A 19,733-nucleotide genomic window follows, 5' to 3' on the forward strand; every position below is an offset into this window, starting at 1 on the left:
GGTGTTGGATCTTGAAGATGTGAAGTTTTTAATCACACAAAAAGATTTCAACAATATAGCATTGTTGCGTCACTTGAAGTACTTGAGCTTTGGAAGAATATTCTCGTCATGCATATATACTCTTCCCAGATCTATTGGTAAATTACATGGCTTACAGACCTTGAATATGTCAAGTACATACATTGCAACACTACCAACTGAGATCAGTAAACTCCAATGTCTGCGCACTCTTCGTTGTACAAGGGTATCAAATAATAACAATTTTAGTATAAATCACCCGGTGAAGTGCTTAACTAACACAATGTGTCTGCCTAATATACACACCTTCAGTTAGTAGCGACAATCGTGCCAAACAAATTGCTGAATTGCACATGGCCACCAAAAGTTGTTGGTCTGAATCATACAGTGTGAAGGTACCCAAAGGTATAGGCAAGTTGGGAGAATTACAGATACTAGAGCATGTGGATATCAGGAGGACTAGTACTAGTGCAATCCAAGAATTGGCGCAACTAAGCAAGCTGACTAAATTAAGTGTGACAACAAAGGGATCCACAGAGGAAAAATGTAAGATACTCTATACAGCCATCCAAAGGCTCTGTTCCCTGCAATCTCTCCGTGTGGATGCTGAGGGGTCCTCAGGAAATGGAACACTTAAATGTCTAGATTCTATTTCCTATCCTCCTCTGTTACTAAAGACACTCAAGTTGTATGGAGATCTTGAAGAGATGCCCAACTGGATTGAGCAGCTCTCGCACCTCATGAAGTTCTACTTATTAGGGAGTAAACTGAAGGAAGGAAAAACCATGCTGATACTTGGGGCATTGCCCAACCTCATGCTGCTTTGTCTTTCACTTGATGCTTACGTCGGGGAGAATCTAGTATTCAGAACAGGAGCATTCCAAAAGCTCAGGACACTTTGGTTTGACAAGCTGGATCAGCTAAGAGAGATTAGGTTTGAGAACGACAGCTCGCCCCTATTGGAAAAGATAGGAATCCGATACTGCAGGTTGGAAATAGGGATTATTGGTATCTCTAACCTTATGAGGCTAAAGGAAATTACACTTGGATACAGAGTTAAAGTTGGTTATCTTGGTCAGTTGGAAAGAGAAGTTGGCACACACCCAAATCGCCCCGTGCTACGTATGGAGGAGGACCGAAGCTGTCACGACCTGAGAAGGGATGGCAAAGGATCAGCTGTAGAAATGGACGCAACGGAGCCCCTCCCTGAGCCCGAGAGCTAGAACTCACAGGTGAGCACGTTGACAAGCCAATTCCCTGCATTGCAGCTCTACTAGATTTCTCTTCTGTTCAGTATTAGCCATCAGCTGTGATGATTCCAACCAACCTTTCATCTCTCCTGTTTTATTAACATAACAATGATCCAATAATGGAATGCTTTCTAAAAGGAAATCTATCACCGGCCAATGATGTGGATAATCCTAGAAAGACTTCGAGAGAAGAGATGAAAATGTTACAAATGTTAATCACCACTGATACTTCGTTGATGTCAACAAAAGAGGTAAATTTGAGTGAGCTGCCTTACGATCTATCCGAGAGGCATCCTGCTTTTCCTTTGGTTTACCAACTCCTGAAACTAGTATTGGTTTTGCCCGTTGCAACCGCATCAGTGGAGCGATGCTTTTCAGCAATGAAAATCATGAAGACAATATACTACAGAACAGATAAGTGATAAACTTATGAATGATTGTATTGTATGCTTCATGAGCCATGTTTTCTAGCTACAATTCGAAATGATGACATGAAAGCTCTCCTTGATCAAAAGGAGGGAACTTGCAAAGAGAAGATGTAATAGGTAATTAACTATTCCAACAGAGGTGTTGTATATTTATATCATACAGTGCTCTTAATTTATTTAGCCTATTATAATGCATGATATTAGTCTATTAAAGCAACCAGTTTATACTTATTCTACCGGTTTTGTTAGCATATATTTAATATTCGTAGTGACTAGTGACCTGACCCCAGCGACCATTAATTTTTTCCATCTTCCGCCCTGGTGAAGAGCTAGCACAGCTGTAGCTGGCTGATGGTCTCCTCCTCCTCTCCAGCGCCATCCTCTCCTTGCACACTGGCTCTCCGTCTCCGGGCGTCCCTCCTGCGTGCACCTCACCGCTCCGAGGACATGATGATCAACGAGGCTTCCTGCTTCCAGTTGCTAAATATAATATGTGCCTAACACTCTCAGTTGTTTCCATCCCAGGGTATGAAATTGATCTATCAGATTCGCTCCTTGCCACAAGGTGCAAACATTTGATGCTTAGTTTGATCAGGGTGTTCTGTTTCAGGGTTGTGGTTTGCACAATTACTCCCACTTTGTGCTTTGATATGCTTAGGCTGAGTTTGAGGAGAAGGGGACAGAGAAGATTGGGAAATTACGCAAAATGAGGTGAGCTATTACACTAGTACAGAACCTTTCATCTGTGAACATGCTTGGAATTAGCGGCCGTCACAAGAAATTCATCTCAATCGGGTCGAAAAAGCACCGGATTGAGATAACTTAGGCCCGTCACGGATCACACATATCAGTGACGGGCCGTAGTTTAGACCCGATTGAGATAACATTCCATATCTCGATCCCGTCACAGATGACACATATCAGTGACGGGCCGTAGTTTAGGCCCGATTGAGATAACATTCCATAGATGACACATATCAGTGACGGGCCTAAACTACGGCCCGTCACTGATATGTGTCATCTGTGACGGGCCTGAGTTATATTCCCATCTAATTAACATGTCTATGCGACCATATCTCAACAACTAGGCCCGTCACACATGACTCATCCGTGACGGGCTCTATACTAATGCCCGAGTGAGATGACTTGGTATTCTTTTTTTCCATTTTTCATATGAAATATTTATATCTGTGAGTTGACATGTAGCAAAATAATTAACTGAAGTATAATAATTCATTTTCTTAGTCAAAATAATTTTTCGGGTAGTAAATGATTTCAAATGGAAAAATTGTCAACAACAAAGTTGTATAACTTATCAATATTTACAACTTTTATTTTGGTCATTTTTCTATATAACTTTTTTTAACAGTTTGAATTTGAAATTGAAAATATAACAACTTCAAACAATATTTTCAAATACTAAATAATTTCAAATGGAAAAGTCATCAACAACAAAGTTGTATAACTCATCAAGACCTATAACTTTTATTTTAGTCATTTTTCTATATAACTTTTTTTGAACAGTTTGAATTTGATATAAAAATATGACAACTTCAAAACAATATTTTCAAATACTAAATGATTTCAACTAAAAACGTTATCAACAACAAAGTTGTATAACTCATCAAGATCTATAACTTTTATTTTGATCATTTTTCTATATAACTTTTTTTTGAACAGTTTAAATTTAAATTTGAAAACATGACAACTTCAAACAACATTTTTAAATACTAAATGATTTCAACTAAAAAAGTCATCAATAACAAAGTTGTATAACTCATCAATATCTATAACTTTTGCTTTTGTCATTTCTTTATCCGACGAAGTATTAGTAACATTGTTCACAAAATTGACATATCTGTGTTATAGTTTATAAAACCAGACGAGAGATATGTGAATTTTGTGAACAATGTTACTATCACTTTGTCAGATAAAGAAATGACCAAAATAAAAGTTATAGATCTTGATGAGTTATACAACTTTGTTGTTGTTGACTTTTTCAGTTGAAATCATTTAGTATTTGAAATTGTTGTTTGAAGTTGTCATATTTTCAAATTCAAATTCAAACTGTTCAATAAATGTTATATAGAGAAATGACCAAAATAAAAGTTGTAAATCTTGATAAGTTATACAACTTTGTTGTTGATGACTTTTCCATTTGAAATTATTTAGTATTTGAAAATATTGTTTGAAGTTGTTATATTTTCAAATTCAAATTCAAACTGTTCAAAAAATGTTATATATAAAAATGATCAAAATAAAAGTTATACATCTTGATTAGTTTTATTAGTTATATAACTTTATTGTTGACAATTTTTCCATTTGAAATCATTTACTACCCAAAAAATTATTTGAATTTCTTATATTTTAAACTCAAATTTTATATAGTTCAATCAAACCCGGATGGAGAAATGACAAAAATAAAATTGGTAGATCTCAATGAGTTCTACAACTTTGTTTTCGATAGTTTTTTCACATGAGTTCATTTAGTATCATAAAATTCAATTCTAAATTTATTTTCGACTAGAAGTCTGACTTGCATCCTCATCATGTTAATACTTACTAAATATATATTTGATCCAATTAACTCGGTTTTGCTGGTGAAATATGCGAATGGATGTGAAATATGTGATCAAAATAGATGTTATATGAATGTGGTTGTGTTAAATATATTAATGGTTGTGTATGTGTACAACTTCTTCTCTGGAAACCGATCCCCAAAGAACTCTAAGGTTAAGCATGCTTAGGGTGGAGAAATTTCGGGATGGGTGACCGATCGGTTGCATAAAAGACCGGCCCGCGGGCGTGCCTAGCAGAGGCCTGAGGGTAGCCAAAAAACAAAATTTATTTTTTTTATTATAATCATCCGTGACGGGCTATAATTTAGGCCCGATTGAGATGAGAGTCATCCGTGACGGGCTATAGTTTACGCCCGATTGATATGAGAGTCATCCATGACGGGCTATGTTTAGGCCTGTTGAGATGAGAGTCATCCGTGACGGGCTATAATGTTGGCCTGATTGAGATGTGTGCCATCTGTGACGGCCGAATATCCGATTGAGATATTTTCTCACATCAGGCTTAGTGACGGGGGCGCTACCCGATAGAGATGAGGCTTTAGGCTCGTTACTGACCGAACCTGTTCTAGTGTTAGTGCATGATTAATTGAGTATTAATTATTTTAAATTTCATTCAATGCATTAATATTATTTTTAAAGCAACTTTCATATAGAAAATTTTTGCAAAAAACTCACCGTTTAGTAGTTTGGGAAGCGTGCGTGCAAAAAACGAAAGCAATTTTCAATCCTTGAAACCACTTTTTCTATTGTAAATTTGATACCTCATAAGGTACCAAATTTTATATTAAATTTTTGGTACCTCATAATACCTCCTCAATTACTATAGAATTGCTCAAGTTTTTATTTCTGTTGATGAATGCACCAGATGTTTGTTCAGTCACTACTACGTGAATGGTTTTTCCGTGCGGGTGGCATGATTTTTGCGTGCGGGGATTCCACCCGTCTGGAAGGTCACATTTGCAAAAATCCCCATTTTTTTGTGCGGGTGACGCACCCGCACGCGAAAATCGATTTTCGCGTGCGGGCGCTTAGGCCGTCCGCACGGGAAAATAAAAAACCAAAACAAAAAAAAAAATCAAAATCCACCCACAAACCCTAACGTAGCCACCGTCGCCGCCGCCACCACCGCCGTCGTCGCTGCCTTGCCTGAGGCCCGTCGTCGATGTCGCTGCCACCACCGTCGTCGTCGCCGGCGACCACCGCCGTCGTCCCCGCGGTCGCCGGCGAAGGATCCGGCCTCCCCGCGGTGGCCGGCGACGGATCCGGCCTCCCCGTGGTGGCAGGCGACGGATCCGGCCTCCCCGCGGCGGCCGGCGACGGATCCGGCCTCCCCGGGGCGGCAGGCGACGGATCCGGCCTCCCCGCGGCGGTAGGCGACGGATCCGGCCTCCCCACGGCGGCCGGCGACGGATCCGGCCTTCCCACGGTGGCCGGCGACGGATCCGGCCTTCCCATGGTGGCCCGCGACGGATCTGACCTCCACGCGGCGGCCGGAGACGGATCTGCTCCGGCGCCGCCGCACCCATCGATGCCGTCCGCTGATGCCGCGCGCCGATGCAGCCAGGGTGCCCGCCGATGCCGCCGCCGCCGCGCCCGCCGATGCCGCCGCCACCATCGATGCCGCCGTCTTCGCCTCCCTTATCGAGGGCGCCGGCGTCGCTGAGGAGGAGGGAGAGGGAGATGGGAGGATGGGGAGGAGGAGAGGGAGAGGGAGAGGGAGGATGGATGGGGAGGTGGTGGGAAGTTAATGGTAGCGTGCGCCCGTGACGAGAGAGGATAAGGGTGAGCGCGTGGGGTGGGCTATTTTCGTGTGCGGGTCACTTAACAGGCCCGCACGCACAAAAATAGATTTTCCTATGCGGGCGATGCCCTGATGCCCGTTTTTCATTTTTCTGTGCGGTTGCACTAATGGGCCGCCTGGAAACAAATTAGTGTGGTGTTCAGGAAAATCTTTAGTGTAGTAGTGAGTATTCTTGTTCGAAGGAAGAAAAAAAAATCTTGATGGTAGGTCATTTCATTTTAACCCTTACCCTTATAGATTGTTTTGTCAAAACTACAATTTGGAGCCCCATGCAAAAATGCATGAATATGCTGATATTGTTTCTCTGCCATGCAGAATGCATATGGCTTGCTGAAGCTCAATGGTTGAAGCTACAATCTTGGCTATTTCTGGCAAAAATCCAAATTGGTGGCTTGGAGCTGTGTTGTATGCCATCAGAGATCGCAACTTTTGTGCCCATGAAGACGCTAATTCATATATACTTGAATCACGTGTCGCTAATAAGCATTATGATCAATCTCGCTGCAGCTAGAGTTCACCATCATTCTCAATTTTGCGAATGCTCTGGTGGTCACATGGATCGAAATGTCGTATGCTGCAAAGAAGAGGAGAACTAAATGCATTCCAATGTTCCTGGCAATATTGTAATTAGTAAACGTGGAGGAGCGATACTAATTATCTCGGGGATGTGGTAAACTGTTTGCTGTCATTTCAAGAGCTCAGGCAGATCATTTTAGATCAGCTACTTGTTTGTAATTCACGAGTGCAGAATGAGTAATTCGTACTTTTGTGCATTGTATTTATTTCCCTACATCTTTTTGCTGTGTTGGAAATAAGAGTGTTTTTTGCACGTACGGTACACTGGTGCTCCAATAATCTGTGTTTTGTCTAATTCTTAGGGAGATAAACATCGAATACTATAGCAGCGTACTTATGCAACACCGCTACGTTAGTGTACTGGTGCAGCCTTTTCTGTTGTTATGCAATTATCTTCTGAGATGTTCTATATATATATTTCAAGTTTCTCTCTATTGCAATTTTGTGATCGCAGTTTCTTCTTTTCAGCCGGATTTGAAGATTGCTGTGATGCTGCTGCTATAGCTTGTACTCACTGATTCCTCACTCTTTCTACTTCATCTTTCTTGTTCAGTTTTTATTTTATTTTTTTTAGTGTGTGACCACACATTTGAATTGAATATGGTCTGTGTATTGTAAGCGTACAGTTAATTGGGAGTGTGCATCTATTCTTAAGTGTGCTCGGCACTTTTGAACTTAGATGGGAATTATTGGAATGTGCAACTATATTCGTTTACAACACTTACATATACTATTCGTACTCAGTCGTGTGCTGCTATTTAAACTTGAAGAAGTTCTTTTTTTTGGATAACAGGTATACAACATAATTGAAGTATGGTGCAACACAATAAAACCATTAACGTAAGTCCATAAGCAAACAATTTAAAAGTTATGGGTGATATGTATTTTGAAAGAGATGAAATGTATTAGCCTATTTAAGTCATCTTCAAATTGCAACGATCCATGTTGCAATAGATTTTCAGGCTTGCTGCCTTCCGGGAACCGGACAAAACTAACATGTGGGGGTGAGCTGGAGCTTGACTTTGATGTTGTTGTCAAAGACCGGAATGGTTTGGTCATCCCATCTTTACTCGTGTTAATTAGTTTATAAGTATTATGTTGTAGCGTGGGCATCTTATTATCGATCTCAATGAGTATTACTTAATTTTATATTTATTAGTTACCTCACAGGGGCTGTACTCATCTTAAATCTTACATCTTCCGTTTCACAATGTAAGTCATTCAAGCATTTCTCATATTCATATTGATGTTAATGAATCTAGACATGAATCTAGATAGATATATGTGTCTAGATTCATTAATATCAATATGAATGTAGAAAATTCTAGAATGACTTATATTGTGAAACGGAAAAAATACCATCCATTTCAACCCCCAATTTCAGGCTTAGTTTGATTTAAATTATCGAGCGGATTGTTGTGACGGATTTCCTGCAATAGGGAAAAATTAAATATTTTGAGAAATCAGCTTAATAAATAGCTTAAAATAATCTTAGAAATGCAGTAGAAGAATTACTTTTTTAATAACGTATATTTCCATGTGTGGAGAAAATAATCCACTAAATAATTAATCTGAAAAAACTGAGCCCAACGACCTGTTCATATGCCTTTGTCCGGGGTAAATATATGATGGGAACAAAGAGTATAGAAGTTCCTTAAAAAATTTGGAAAATAATTAAGCTCACATATAGATAAGGTGTTATATTGGATGAACCTGCAAAGCCTAAAGATAAACTCAAATTTGTCTGTGGAAAAACTACAAATTGGACGCCCAATTTTTTTCTAAAAGATCGAGCGTTGTTTCACCACCTTATCTAAAAATGTTTCAGTGCCTAACAAAATGATGTTTCGGCTACAGAAATAATGCAACACAATTAAATCACTCTTGGAACATTTTTCTACAACATATAAAACATCGGTTTCAAAGGTGTTGAACAACAGCAAATCTGAATTCATCAAAGAACTCACTGCAACATTTTGATTCAATAAATTAAACATTTGGATACAAAGCTAAAACATGACAAATCCAAAAAATATAATGAAACACTACCGAGAACTGACAGCAACACCTTGATTAATCTAATGAAACATTTAAATACACAGGCTGAAACATCGAAAATCCAAAAAAAAAAAAAATCAGGCTAGATCTACCTCTTCCTCCACTTTGGTGCTATCCTCCGGTCTTCGTTGGGGCCGTCGATGTTGCGTGAGAAGAGGATGTGGCCGTCAAGGATGTCGCGGCGGCGCCAGGCATTCAGGACGATGAGGAAAAATGGTCGGTGAAGTCAATGACGTCGTAGGTGATGGCATAGCATTGGTAGTGCGCCTCCACGGGGATGAGGCTGCTGTCGACGTCGAGGAAACCGAAAAGCTGCGGCGGATGTTGACGACGTGGATCCGGTGGAGGAGGTGGCACAAGCGAGGTTGGCGGAAGAGAGGAGTCGGCGTGGGCGAAGGAGCGCGGGGGAGAGGAGGTGGCGCAGACGAGAGAGGCGGGGGAGAGGAGATGATGCGGAATGAGGTGATGCGAAAGAAGCCCGATACTTTTGTTCGACGTCGGTCGCCTGAGGCAGAACATTATCGATATGAGTTAACTAAAATTGCAACAAATCTACGAGAGCTTGTTTGAGGAGCTTATAGCAGCTTTTTCTCTCCTAATTTCCAGTTCCATAAATCATGTAAATTCTCACCAATAATCTATAGTTATAGTAGAATTTACAACATCAAAATAATCAAGTATATATAATCTATAAGTAAAATTCATAGCTAAGAAATCTAGCTTTCCGATATTCTCAAGAGCTGACTACCAACCTTTTTTATAATTTTAAAAATCCTCTAGACATGACCTAAAATTGTATGGAATGTAAAAAAATACGGGATTTTCACATGTTCAATTCCCCTAAAAATGTTGGGCGCATGACCAAATTGCAAAATGTACCAGGCCCGAGATCGATCGATCTGAACGGACGCACGAAGGAAGAAAAAGTGTAGGAGTTGCGGCACATCACCGCCGCCGCTCCTACACCGTCCGCCATAGCGATTCCCTTCCATCTCGCAGCCATCCAAAGTGAGTCCTTCTTCGCCGTCTCCGATCTGGAACTTCACCGCCGCCGCCGCCGCCGCCGCCGCATCTCCTCCTTCCTCTCTTGGCAACTGTCGGCGGCAGCCAACGGCTCTCTTCCCCCCTTGTTCCTCCCGCTATCGCGAGTCAACGGGATGCTCGATTCGTTACATTTTTTTTAAGTACTAGTATTGCTAATTTGTTGGAGCAAGCTAACTGCATTGATCGCTCACGTGGTACTGCTTCGATCTTCACAATCACCCGATAAAAATAGTTGCGACAGAGAAAAAAAAAAAAGAAAGTGTGGGACGGAAGGGAAAGGGGGGAATTCGCTATAAAAGCACTCGGAATTGGCCTGCTCGATGCGCCGAGGCTGACTGATCTCCTGCAGTTCCAAGACTGAACAGCGAGATCTCTGCAGGTATGTGCCCGTTAGCTGACTCCACGAGTTCTTTTTTTCCTGGTTCAATGTTTCCACTGCTCTCTCTCTTTTAAAATTCGGCAAGAGCTGAACACTTCGGCTGTGAATCTATGATGTCTTCAGCAGATCTGGGTGCAGTGATTTGATTCGCAGGTGTAAGCTTGATTAGCCATTACTTGAGGAGTTAGGTTTCATGCTTGGATAATAATCAGGCCTACAAAGTTTTGGTATTGTCGTACTAAGGTGATTATTGCCGCGTCCCCCCCCCCCCCCCCCCCCCCCCTTTTTTTTTTTCATTTACATTTGAACTTTGGCATGTGTATTGGATCATGCTTATGGTTCAAAACAATTACGGTACTAAAGTTTACTTGCATTAGTATTAACTTTTACAGTATATATGTAGTTATGTACAAACTACAAACAATCGCATGCTTGTTAACTGTAATTAGGCTTTGCCAGCATCTACGAATTTTCTAGCTTTGTAATTATTTTGAGACAAATTTTGAATGATAAAAGTTGCTATATTTTGGGACGGAAGGGTAGATATCCACGAGGTGACTTAACTCTTTCCGCTGGCTTTTGGACGTTGCTACATTCTGATAAAAATAACCGCATCTAGTCACTCTGTACATATTCCAACCTTGCAAGGAAATAGATACTACCTCCGTTTCAGGTTATAAGACTTTCTAGCATTGTCCACATTTATATAGATATTAATGAATTTAAGCATACATATATGTTTAGATTCATTAATATATATATGAATGTGGGCAATGCTAGAAAGTCTTTTAATATTAAACGGAGGAAGTACAATTTAACGGAATAGGCTTCGATTCTGAGATCCATTGTTCTAACAGGACTGATCTGGTGGTAATGGCGGAGACGGTGTTGAGCATGGCAAGGTCACTGGTGGGGAATGCCATCACGAAGGCCGGAGAGGCAGCTGCTGCAGAGATAAGCTTACTGATTGGTGTGAACAAGGAGATCTGGTAGGTTTTCTTTAATTACTTACGCAAACAAAATATTGGTTTAGGAAAACGTTAACCCTAAACTTTCCAAACTGGTTATTTTCAAACACCCACCCCCACCCCCCCCCCCCCCCACACCCCCCAAAAAAAGAAACAAAACTCCTGGTACCAAGTGGTAAAACCATTTTAAGTGATTATTCGAATTGATTTTCATACTTTAGGTGATAGAATAAATTTAAGCCATGTAATGTCCTAAAATTGTCCTTTCATTGTTAGGTTTATCAAAGACGAGCTGAAAACGATGCAAGCATTCCTGATGACAGCTGAAGAGATGGAGAAAAAACCCAGGCTGTTGAAAGCGTGGGTGGAGCAAGTAAGGGATTTATCTTTTGACATTGAAGATTGCCTCGCTGAGTTTATGGTTCACGTGGGGAGCAAAAGCTTGTCACAACAGTTGATGAAGCTCAAACATCGCCATCGCATTGCCATCCAGATTCGTGACCTCAAATCAAGAGTTGAAGAAGTGAGCGATAGGAATTCACGGTACTCATTAATCAGCCCTAACACTGATGAGCATGACACCTTGAGGGATGAATTTCGCTACTGGTCAGCTAAGAACATTGATGAGGCTGAACTTGTGGGTTTTGATGATGCAAAGGAAAGTATACTTAATTTGATCGATGTCCATGCTAACCATGGTCTTGCTAAAGTGATCTTTGTAGTTGGCATGGGCGGTCTAGGGAAGACAAGTCTTGTTAAAAAGGTTTACCATAGTATTAATATTGTTAATAATTTCTCATGCCGTGCTTGGGTCACTGTGTCACAGTCATTTGTCAGGACAGAGCTCCTGAGAGGACTAATCAAGCAACTTTTGGGTGGTGATTCGGAAAATGAACACTTCAAAGGTCTTCAGAGCATGCAAAGGAATGAGAAAGTGGAAGACCTCGTGGAAGACTTGAAGCAAGGTCTAAAAGAGAAAAGGTACTTCGTTGTTCTAGATGACATGTGGAGCATAGATGCATTGAATTGGCTTAATGAATCTGTTTTTCCTGACTCTAATAATGGAGGAAGTCGCATAATAGTAACCACGAGAGATGCCAGCATAATTCAAAACTGTGCTTATCCTTCTTATCTGTACCGCCTTGAACCCTTAAAAACAGATGATGCTAAACAATTGCTGCTGAGAAAATCAAATAAAAGTTATGAGGACATAAAAAGAGGCAAGGCTGAGAAGGTGTTTGATAGGATACTAGAAAGATGTGGAGGCTTACCACTAGCTCTTGTTGCGATAGGAGCTGTCCTTCGCACGAAATGCATAGAAGATTGGGAAAAACTGTCTCTGCAGCTATCTTCAGGGCTCAAAACAAAGTCAAGTCTCGAAGAAATGACTAGAGTAATTACACTTAGTTATACACACTTGCCATCTCATCTCAAGCCATGTTTTCTGTACCTTAGCATTTTCCCAGAGGATTTTCCAATAAAAAGGAGGTGTATGGTAAATAGATGGATAGCCGAGGGTTTTGTGGATGCAAAGTTTGGAATGGCTATGGAGGATGTTGGAAATAGTTATTTCGATGAACTCATCAATAGAAGCATGATTCAACCATGTAGGTTTTATAGTCATGGAGTAGTACAGTCCTGTGTACTCCATGATATCATGCGTGATATCGCAATTTCTATTTCTGCAGAGGAGAATTTCGTATTCATGACGAAAGGGTTTGTCTCTGGTATTCCACCTGAAAACATCCGTCACCTTTCTATTGATGGGAGACAGGATTCATACCTAAGCTTTGATCTAAGCCATGTCCGGTCATTAAGTTTCTTTTACAATCCTAAAGAGCAACTAGCTTCACTGTGTTCACCACAGCTAAGGATGCTCCGAGTGTTGGATCTAGAGTTTAGTCTATGTCGTGTAACACAGAACGACATCAGTAACATAGGATCATTTTGCCACTTAAGGTATCTATCTGTGAAGAAAGGTTCATACATTTACCATATTCCAAGGTCCATCAGGAAATTGCAAGGATTGCAAACTTTAAACCTGAAAAGATCATTAATTACTAAAGTGCCCGCAGAAGTCACTGAACTTCGTAGTCTCCGCAGTCTCCGGTGTAGCACCCTTGGAGTTTACAGTCACTTCGAATTTACTACCCGTGACCCCAGAAAATCCTTAGTAACTACAATGAAATTGCCCTTGATATTGCCACATTTGATTAGCGGAGACAAATCCTCGGAGGTGGTGGCGGAGTTCCGCAAGGGCTTGTCCAGCTGTTGGACTCATTCAAATGGTGTGAGCGTACCAAAAGGAATAGGGAGCCTGAAGGAGTTACAGATTCTTGAGCTTGTGGATATCGCACGAAGCAACAAGAAAGCAGTCCACGAGTTGGGGGAACTTACTCAGCTGAAAAAATTAGGCGTGGCAGGGGTCACCGAGAGGAATGTCAATTATCTCTGTGAAGCCCTTCAGAAGCTTTCTTCGCTCTGTTCCCTTCGTGTGGAGGCCAAACCCTTCCGAGGCCTCCACATGCTTGAGCAGCTTGCTTCCCCACCTCCCTTCCTCCACACCCTCAAATTGAAAGGCTCCCTTCATGAAATCCCCAGTTGGGTCGGAAAGCTCGAGAAGTTGGTAAAGGTTCAGCTAGTTTTCACCAAACTGAAGGATACTGAATCCATACAAGTGCTCGGGGAATTGCCCGGCCTCAAATGCCTCCGTCTTATTTTAAATGCCTACATTGGAAAAGAGCTAGTTCTTTGCCATGGGAAGTTCCGAGGGCTAAAGACTCTTCGACTTGACTCTTTGGAGGAGCTGAGAAAGGTTACATTCGAGGAGAGGACCTCGCCCAAGCTGGAAACAATAACCATTCAGGATTGCAGCTCGGAGTTAGCAGTCTGCGGCACGGCTAACCTCCAAAGCCTCGAGAAAATTAAGTATTTTGCAAAAGGGAAACTGGTGAAGGAGGACATGCATGGCGAGCGTCCTGTGGTGCAAGCGGGTCAGAGCCAAAGTGCGCATCATCGGGAGGACATCAAAGCTCCAGAGACAATAGAGAAATCTCAAACATCATCACTAGAGAAAGGCGAGAGTTCACAATCAAGACCTAGGCCTGATGTCCTTCGTACTCTTCAACCCATCTCTGCAACAACCAAGCTGAAGAGAAGTCTGTCCTGCCCAGCATCAACATTGATTGTCAAGTGAACTATAGATTGCAGGGACCAAGAAATATATGGAGTATGCTAAAACTTACACAAGATCAAAGACTCTCAACATCAAGTAAGTTTTATCTACTTGGTATACATACAGCCTTTCTTTATTCCATTTTGTCTTTTTGCTGTTCTTGTAACAATCTTTATTTGTTAAAAAACGTTTCATGTGTGTAGGTGTTGATGACACCATCTTGTAAAACTCATGACGCATCAGAGAGCTGTGATAATTGTAGAACTCATGACGCATCAAAGAGCTGTGATAATTGTAGAAAGCTATTTTGAGGAACTCAACTTACCTCCATGGTGGTAACTGGTAAGAGCTGTGATAAACCTTGACTCTTGATTTTATTTACCTTTACAATTGAAAATAGTTTTAGTTCTCTCATCATTATTGCTTTTACTAGCATTAACGAGTAATTGACTATCCTTTTTAACATAAGTAGGAAGGTAGCCTGCGGAATGTGCGGGCATGTATCGTAGGCGGCTTCATTTGAGAAACTTATATGGACGGAATATCAGCCAGATGGCATGTGCCACGTTTCAAAAGTATTATTTCTTCATAAATGTTTTTTTCATCAGCATTGCTTAGATATATTTTCCAAGCTATTTGTTAGCGTTAAATTATATATTAATTCATTCATCGTGAAGCAGTTATCTATAATCTTCTTTATTATCTAGAAAAATGTAGACTTAGTTTGTTTAGAACACATGTATATCATAAGTGTAAATAAAAGCAAGGTGGTTTACCAAATAAAAAAACTGTTGTTGGTAATAAATGTGTTTTATTTATACCATCAAGTTAACCCTCCCTCAATTGGTTCACATACATTGACAAAATTTGTTACATTACATACTTACATATGAATCAATAAAGATAGAGTAGATATCATATGCTAGACATCGCTTCCCTACGATATACATGAGTGTTTTTTCAATAAAAAAAACTAGTTAATATGAGTCAAAAAATTTAAATTTAACACATATAACTTTTAACGAGTTATATACTGCTACCTTAGCATGACTTTATATATACAGCATATGTGGAAAAACGCATGATGCCACATTATAGGAGAGATGGAAGGCTATTAATTTGTAATCGCTTAAAAATGGTTATGGCAATGAAATATGTAATGGTTGTTCCAATTTGAGTGTAAAGGAAGAATCGTCTTCTGAACAAATTTATTATATATTTTCCAATTGGTTCCATTAAGTCCCAATTGATATTTTCTATTTTCTATTTTATTTCGTACAAGTCATATTTATGTTTAAAATATAGACTTTATGTATCTTAAATTGTTGGTTTAACTATGACTAGATAGAAATCAGATCTGTGGCTAATAAATTATGGTTGTTTCAATATTAATGAATATTTCTCTTTTATTTTTGTCACTACTCCAAAAGATAGGAGAGGGAGATGAGTGGAGGGCGGAGAGCCCTAGCAGATATGGGAAGGGGTGGGAATGTTTTGAGAACATGTGAGAGGAAGTTTTTCTAATATTTCTAAACGATTTAAGTAAAGACCGATGATTAGATGTTTTGTGTTTTGTCTTAGATTTTTTTTTACTATTGAGACATGACACTTGGCCTCTTAAGATTTTCTAAAAGTAGAACTAATAGTTGAAAATCATAGGTCCACCGATTCAAGTGGAAAACGATTGTCAGATTTTTTTCCTTAAAATTTTTAAGATTTTTTCTAATTTTAAGACCTGACATGTGGCGACTTATGTCACATATTTGTACTGTCTGTGACTTGCAAAGCATGTTCTGTTATATGTTGGAGAGTAGTTTGACAAAATAGGCGTGCAGCCCTGATTGTATTGGATTTTACTGCTTGGGTTGGAGCTAAAGTGATGAGGACAACTAGCTCGGATATAACCATGACTATCTTATGTATTAATCAACTAAAGGTGCATATGTTTTATATTAGATTTACTTGTTATATATTTGAACAAACGTTGTTACATAATGAGTTTCGTGTGTTTTTGTTTGCAGAGGTACTTGCCTGGGCGAAAGAAAAGAGACCGAGCGTAAAAAATGCGTGGATGATTAAAGAAGTTGATTGGGGACCAAACCAAGACTTTTTCCAAGTCCACTTCCATCTTACCACGTCACTTATGGTCCATAGAAGACAAGAGATAAAGTTCTACACGTTTTAGATTCAGATTCGGGCCTCCTGACAGCATCAACTTCAAACGGACCTAGCCGCTGATCTAGAAGGAATTTCGGGGCCCATGAGTACTTGTTGGAAAGCTTATGTAGTCTACTTTCAGATGGTTTTGGTCCCACGTCAAAATTTCTACCGAGCTGCCGGGAATCTGCAAAGCAAGCCACATATCTCATCCAGTCTGAATCTGCCTTGTAATTGTGTCGTGGGCTTAGCCCAAGGTGGTGTGCGCCCTAGGGCAACCCTAGGATATCCCTAATCATATTTAGTCAGTAGCCGTCATCGTTTAGAGGCGGGTTTTGCTTAGATTAATCTATCAAAAACAGTTTCACCGCTAGATCGGTTTGTGGAACCCCAAATTCGAGTGCTTAATCATTCATATGCAATTGCGTTGCAATCTATCTTGTTCTTGCTTGTGTTCTTCGATTCACATGCTGGGATTAGCCTTCTCGGTGAGGTCAACCGGGTTTCGGTACGGTTGATAACCAGAAGAGACGTGGTGCTGCGGTTGCGGTACTCAGGAGCGTATTCGTTCAGAAGCCGGATCGAGTTCTATCGTGATTCCGCCCAAATCAATTGTTTATCAGGATCTATCGGAAGATCGGACCTAATATCCTCATCATAAAGGAAGGTAAAACCATAGAGGCATTTTCATTCTCAGCAATCTCTGTCGAGCACGAGAAAGAAAATCATCATCAACAAATGGTGGTGAGCATACCAAGATTACAAACCATGATGTCAAGGGCCCTAATCGATTTTCTTTTCGCGAACTAAACAAGGCCTAAATCAACTTCAGAATTTAAACACTGTCCTAAAATAAATCAACTTCTACCTTCATATCCACCCTCGGTTCATAAATCGAAAAATTTTATTCTTTCAATACCTCTTACCTATCTACCTACCAATACCAATTTACTATTAATAAGGGTATTTTGGTCTTTTATCCTTGTTCTTTATGCAACAGACGGAGTAGTGACGAACATCGATGGCAACTGGCTGATGAAGTGATTGATCTCCTCCTCTATTGGCGTCTCCCTCTCTTTGCGCGCTGGCTCTCCGTCTCCGGGTGTCCCTGCATCTGTGCGCACCTCACCGCCCTGAGGACATGATGATCAACGAAGCTTATGGTTGCCAAACGCGCGCCCAACACACTCAGTTGTTCCCATCATCCAAGGTAGGAATTGATCTATCTGATCCGTTCCTTTCCGTCAGGTGCAAACATTTGATTCAAAACAGGGTGTTCTGTTACGGGTTGTTGACTTGTGGTTTGCACAATTACTTCCAGTTCGTGCTTCGATGCTTAGTTTTTATTTCTCTTCTTACCGCCCGCACTCTTCATTTTTCATGCAAAACAAAAACCATGTTGATTGCATTGTGGAGGGGAATATGAGATCAGAAATCAGATTGTTAGTTGTGGTTTTCTTATTTCGTTTCCTATGCACACCAAGCGTTTGCTAGAACGCCTGAAAGAGCTTGTGTACATATGGTGGACTCAACATTACGTATTGTCATATTTTATATTGTTGCTAACCGATCACATATTCCAGTAGTAAGATTTCCGCTAAGTTTGTAGTTACTGAATGAATATGTTGTTTGGCCTGCAGTTGTCATTTCAAAAGTATATTAGGTAGTCTCAAGTACAAAAAGAATGGCAGATCAGAAAAGTTTTGTTCTTCATTTATTTTCTCTCTGCAAGAGAGTTTGCTAGGGCGGAGATGTGGTCATGTGAATAATCAAATGGACTACATAAGACGCATTGCACTGCTACTCAACCCATTGCTCACAAATGCAGTGCAGGTCCTTAACCAGGCCAGATATTTGTTCAGTGCTCTTATTTGAAAAAAAAAACATTTTGGATGGAAGGTTATTTCATTATGACCTTTACCCTTATAGACTGCTTAGTATAAACTATAAATAAGGTCTCCTGCAAAATTCATGTATGCTGATATCTGTGTTTTTTGCCATGCAGAATGACTTGCTCTAAATGGTTTAAGCTGCAATCTTACAGACTCATTTATGGCTGAATCCAAATTGGTTGCTTGGAGTCTGGAGCTCCATGAGATCACAATGGCCACATTTTGTTGCCATCAGTGGTACATGGATCATGCTGCTAAGCCTTTACTCTGAGCTAACGGAAAACTGGCTGGCTCTATATCGAGTTCGCAATCACCATCAACTTTGTCAGTGTGATGGTGGTCATGGATAGATGTATGTCATATAGCGCAAAGTGGAGCCTCCAATGTTCGCAACCGTATTGTAAACGTTGGAGGAGAAAATTTCTCGAGGGACAACCATGGAACAGAGGTGATGGAGCAAACTACTTGCTAGCATTTCAGAGCTCAGGCTGATCTCTAGCTCAGATAGGAGTACTAGTTTTTATTTGTCTGTAATTGATCTATGGTATATTTTAAGAGTTGAACCAGATGACTGCTTGATCATTACATGATGATATGTAAAAAAATGGTATTGACAAGGAGACGTAGGAGCAGAGTGGTTCATTGCTCTGTTTAATCTTAGAGCAATTTTACAGTTCTTGATGAAGCATCGAGAGGTATAAAAAATTTAGTACTATAAGGTACCAAATTTATATTAGAAAAAGTGGTACTTCCTGTACATTCTCAATAACTATAAAATTTCTCTCTTAATCATAATCTTGGAGTACTAGGATGGTAAACTGAGTTGGTGGTTATATCTCTACTACTTTTGATGTTGTACGAAACTAATTTGTTTCTACTCATGTAAGTAAAAAGGAAAAAAAAAATTAGTGATTATTAACCTTATTTTTCTCTTTAATCAGATTATTTATTAGTGGGGTTTATCTTCTTTTTAGTTCTGTACAAAAATATTTTTATTGTCAATCTTGCCAAAAATTTATGATATCAACAATTTTCTTTTGTTTTACTAGAATGGACTGCTTTGGTGCTTCTTGCTAGTTGCTTGGACTTGCTGATTCCTCCCTCTTTCCTATTTACTCCTTTTTCTTCATTTTTTTTCTGTATTTTGGTTTTCTATCCTCTATGTGACTACACATTTGAATCGAACATGGTCTGTCTCTGCTTGGAATAATTATTATTCGGCCAACTTAAAAGCATAGGGCCATTTGGAATGTGCACTTAACATTTGTTTGAACATTTCCATGGAATTCTTCCTCAGTTGTTGGGAACAAATCTCCTGCGCACACAAAACGGTGCTGTCCATTAGCACGTGATTAAATAAATATTAGCTTTTTTAAAAAATAGATTGATATTATTTTTTTAAGTAACT

At 40.0% G+C, this 19,733-nt stretch overlaps 2 protein-coding genes and 1 pseudogene across 2 annotated transcripts; all 3 read left to right on the top strand.

Moving 5' to 3' along the window:
* Nucleotides 1-254: 254 nt before the first annotated feature.
* LOC127775439 (uncharacterized) lies at nt 255-6,833 on the top strand. Its single transcript, XM_052301683.1, has 4 exons — nt 255-1,813; nt 2,024-2,222; nt 2,307-2,407; nt 6,392-6,833. The coding sequence occupies exon 1, from the start codon at nt 372-374 to the stop codon at nt 1,239-1,241; it is 870 nt and encodes a 289-aa protein (XP_052157643.1). The 5' UTR covers nt 255-371; the 3' UTR covers nt 1,242-1,813; nt 2,024-2,222; nt 2,307-2,407; nt 6,392-6,833.
* Nucleotides 6,834-9,604: 2,771 nt separating this feature from the next.
* On the top strand, nt 9,605-12,456 carry LOC127775438 (putative disease resistance RPP13-like protein 3; annotated as a pseudogene).
* A 350-nt stretch (nt 12,457-12,806) lies between these two features.
* Nucleotides 12,807-14,297, top strand: LOC127776886 (disease resistance protein PIK6-NP-like). Its single transcript, XM_052303458.1, has one exon. The coding sequence runs from the start codon at nt 12,807-12,809 to the stop codon at nt 14,295-14,297; it is 1,491 nt and encodes a 496-aa protein (XP_052159418.1).
* Nucleotides 14,298-19,733: the final 5,436 nt, after the last annotated feature.

This window comes from Oryza glaberrima, chromosome 6 (assembly GCF_000147395.1).
Source record: "Oryza glaberrima chromosome 6, OglaRS2, whole genome shotgun sequence".
NCBI lineage: Eukaryota > Viridiplantae > Streptophyta > Magnoliopsida > Poales > Poaceae > Oryza > Oryza glaberrima.

Bases quoted from the DNA above. Each gene is read 5' to 3' on its own strand.
- LOC127776886 (XM_052303458.1), top strand. From the start codon at position 12,807: ATGACGAAAGGGTTTGTCTCTGGTATTCCACCTGAAAACATCCGTCAC.
- LOC127775439 (XM_052301683.1), top strand. From the start codon at position 372: ATGGCCACCAAAAGTTGTTGGTCTGAATCATACAGTGTGAAGGTACCC.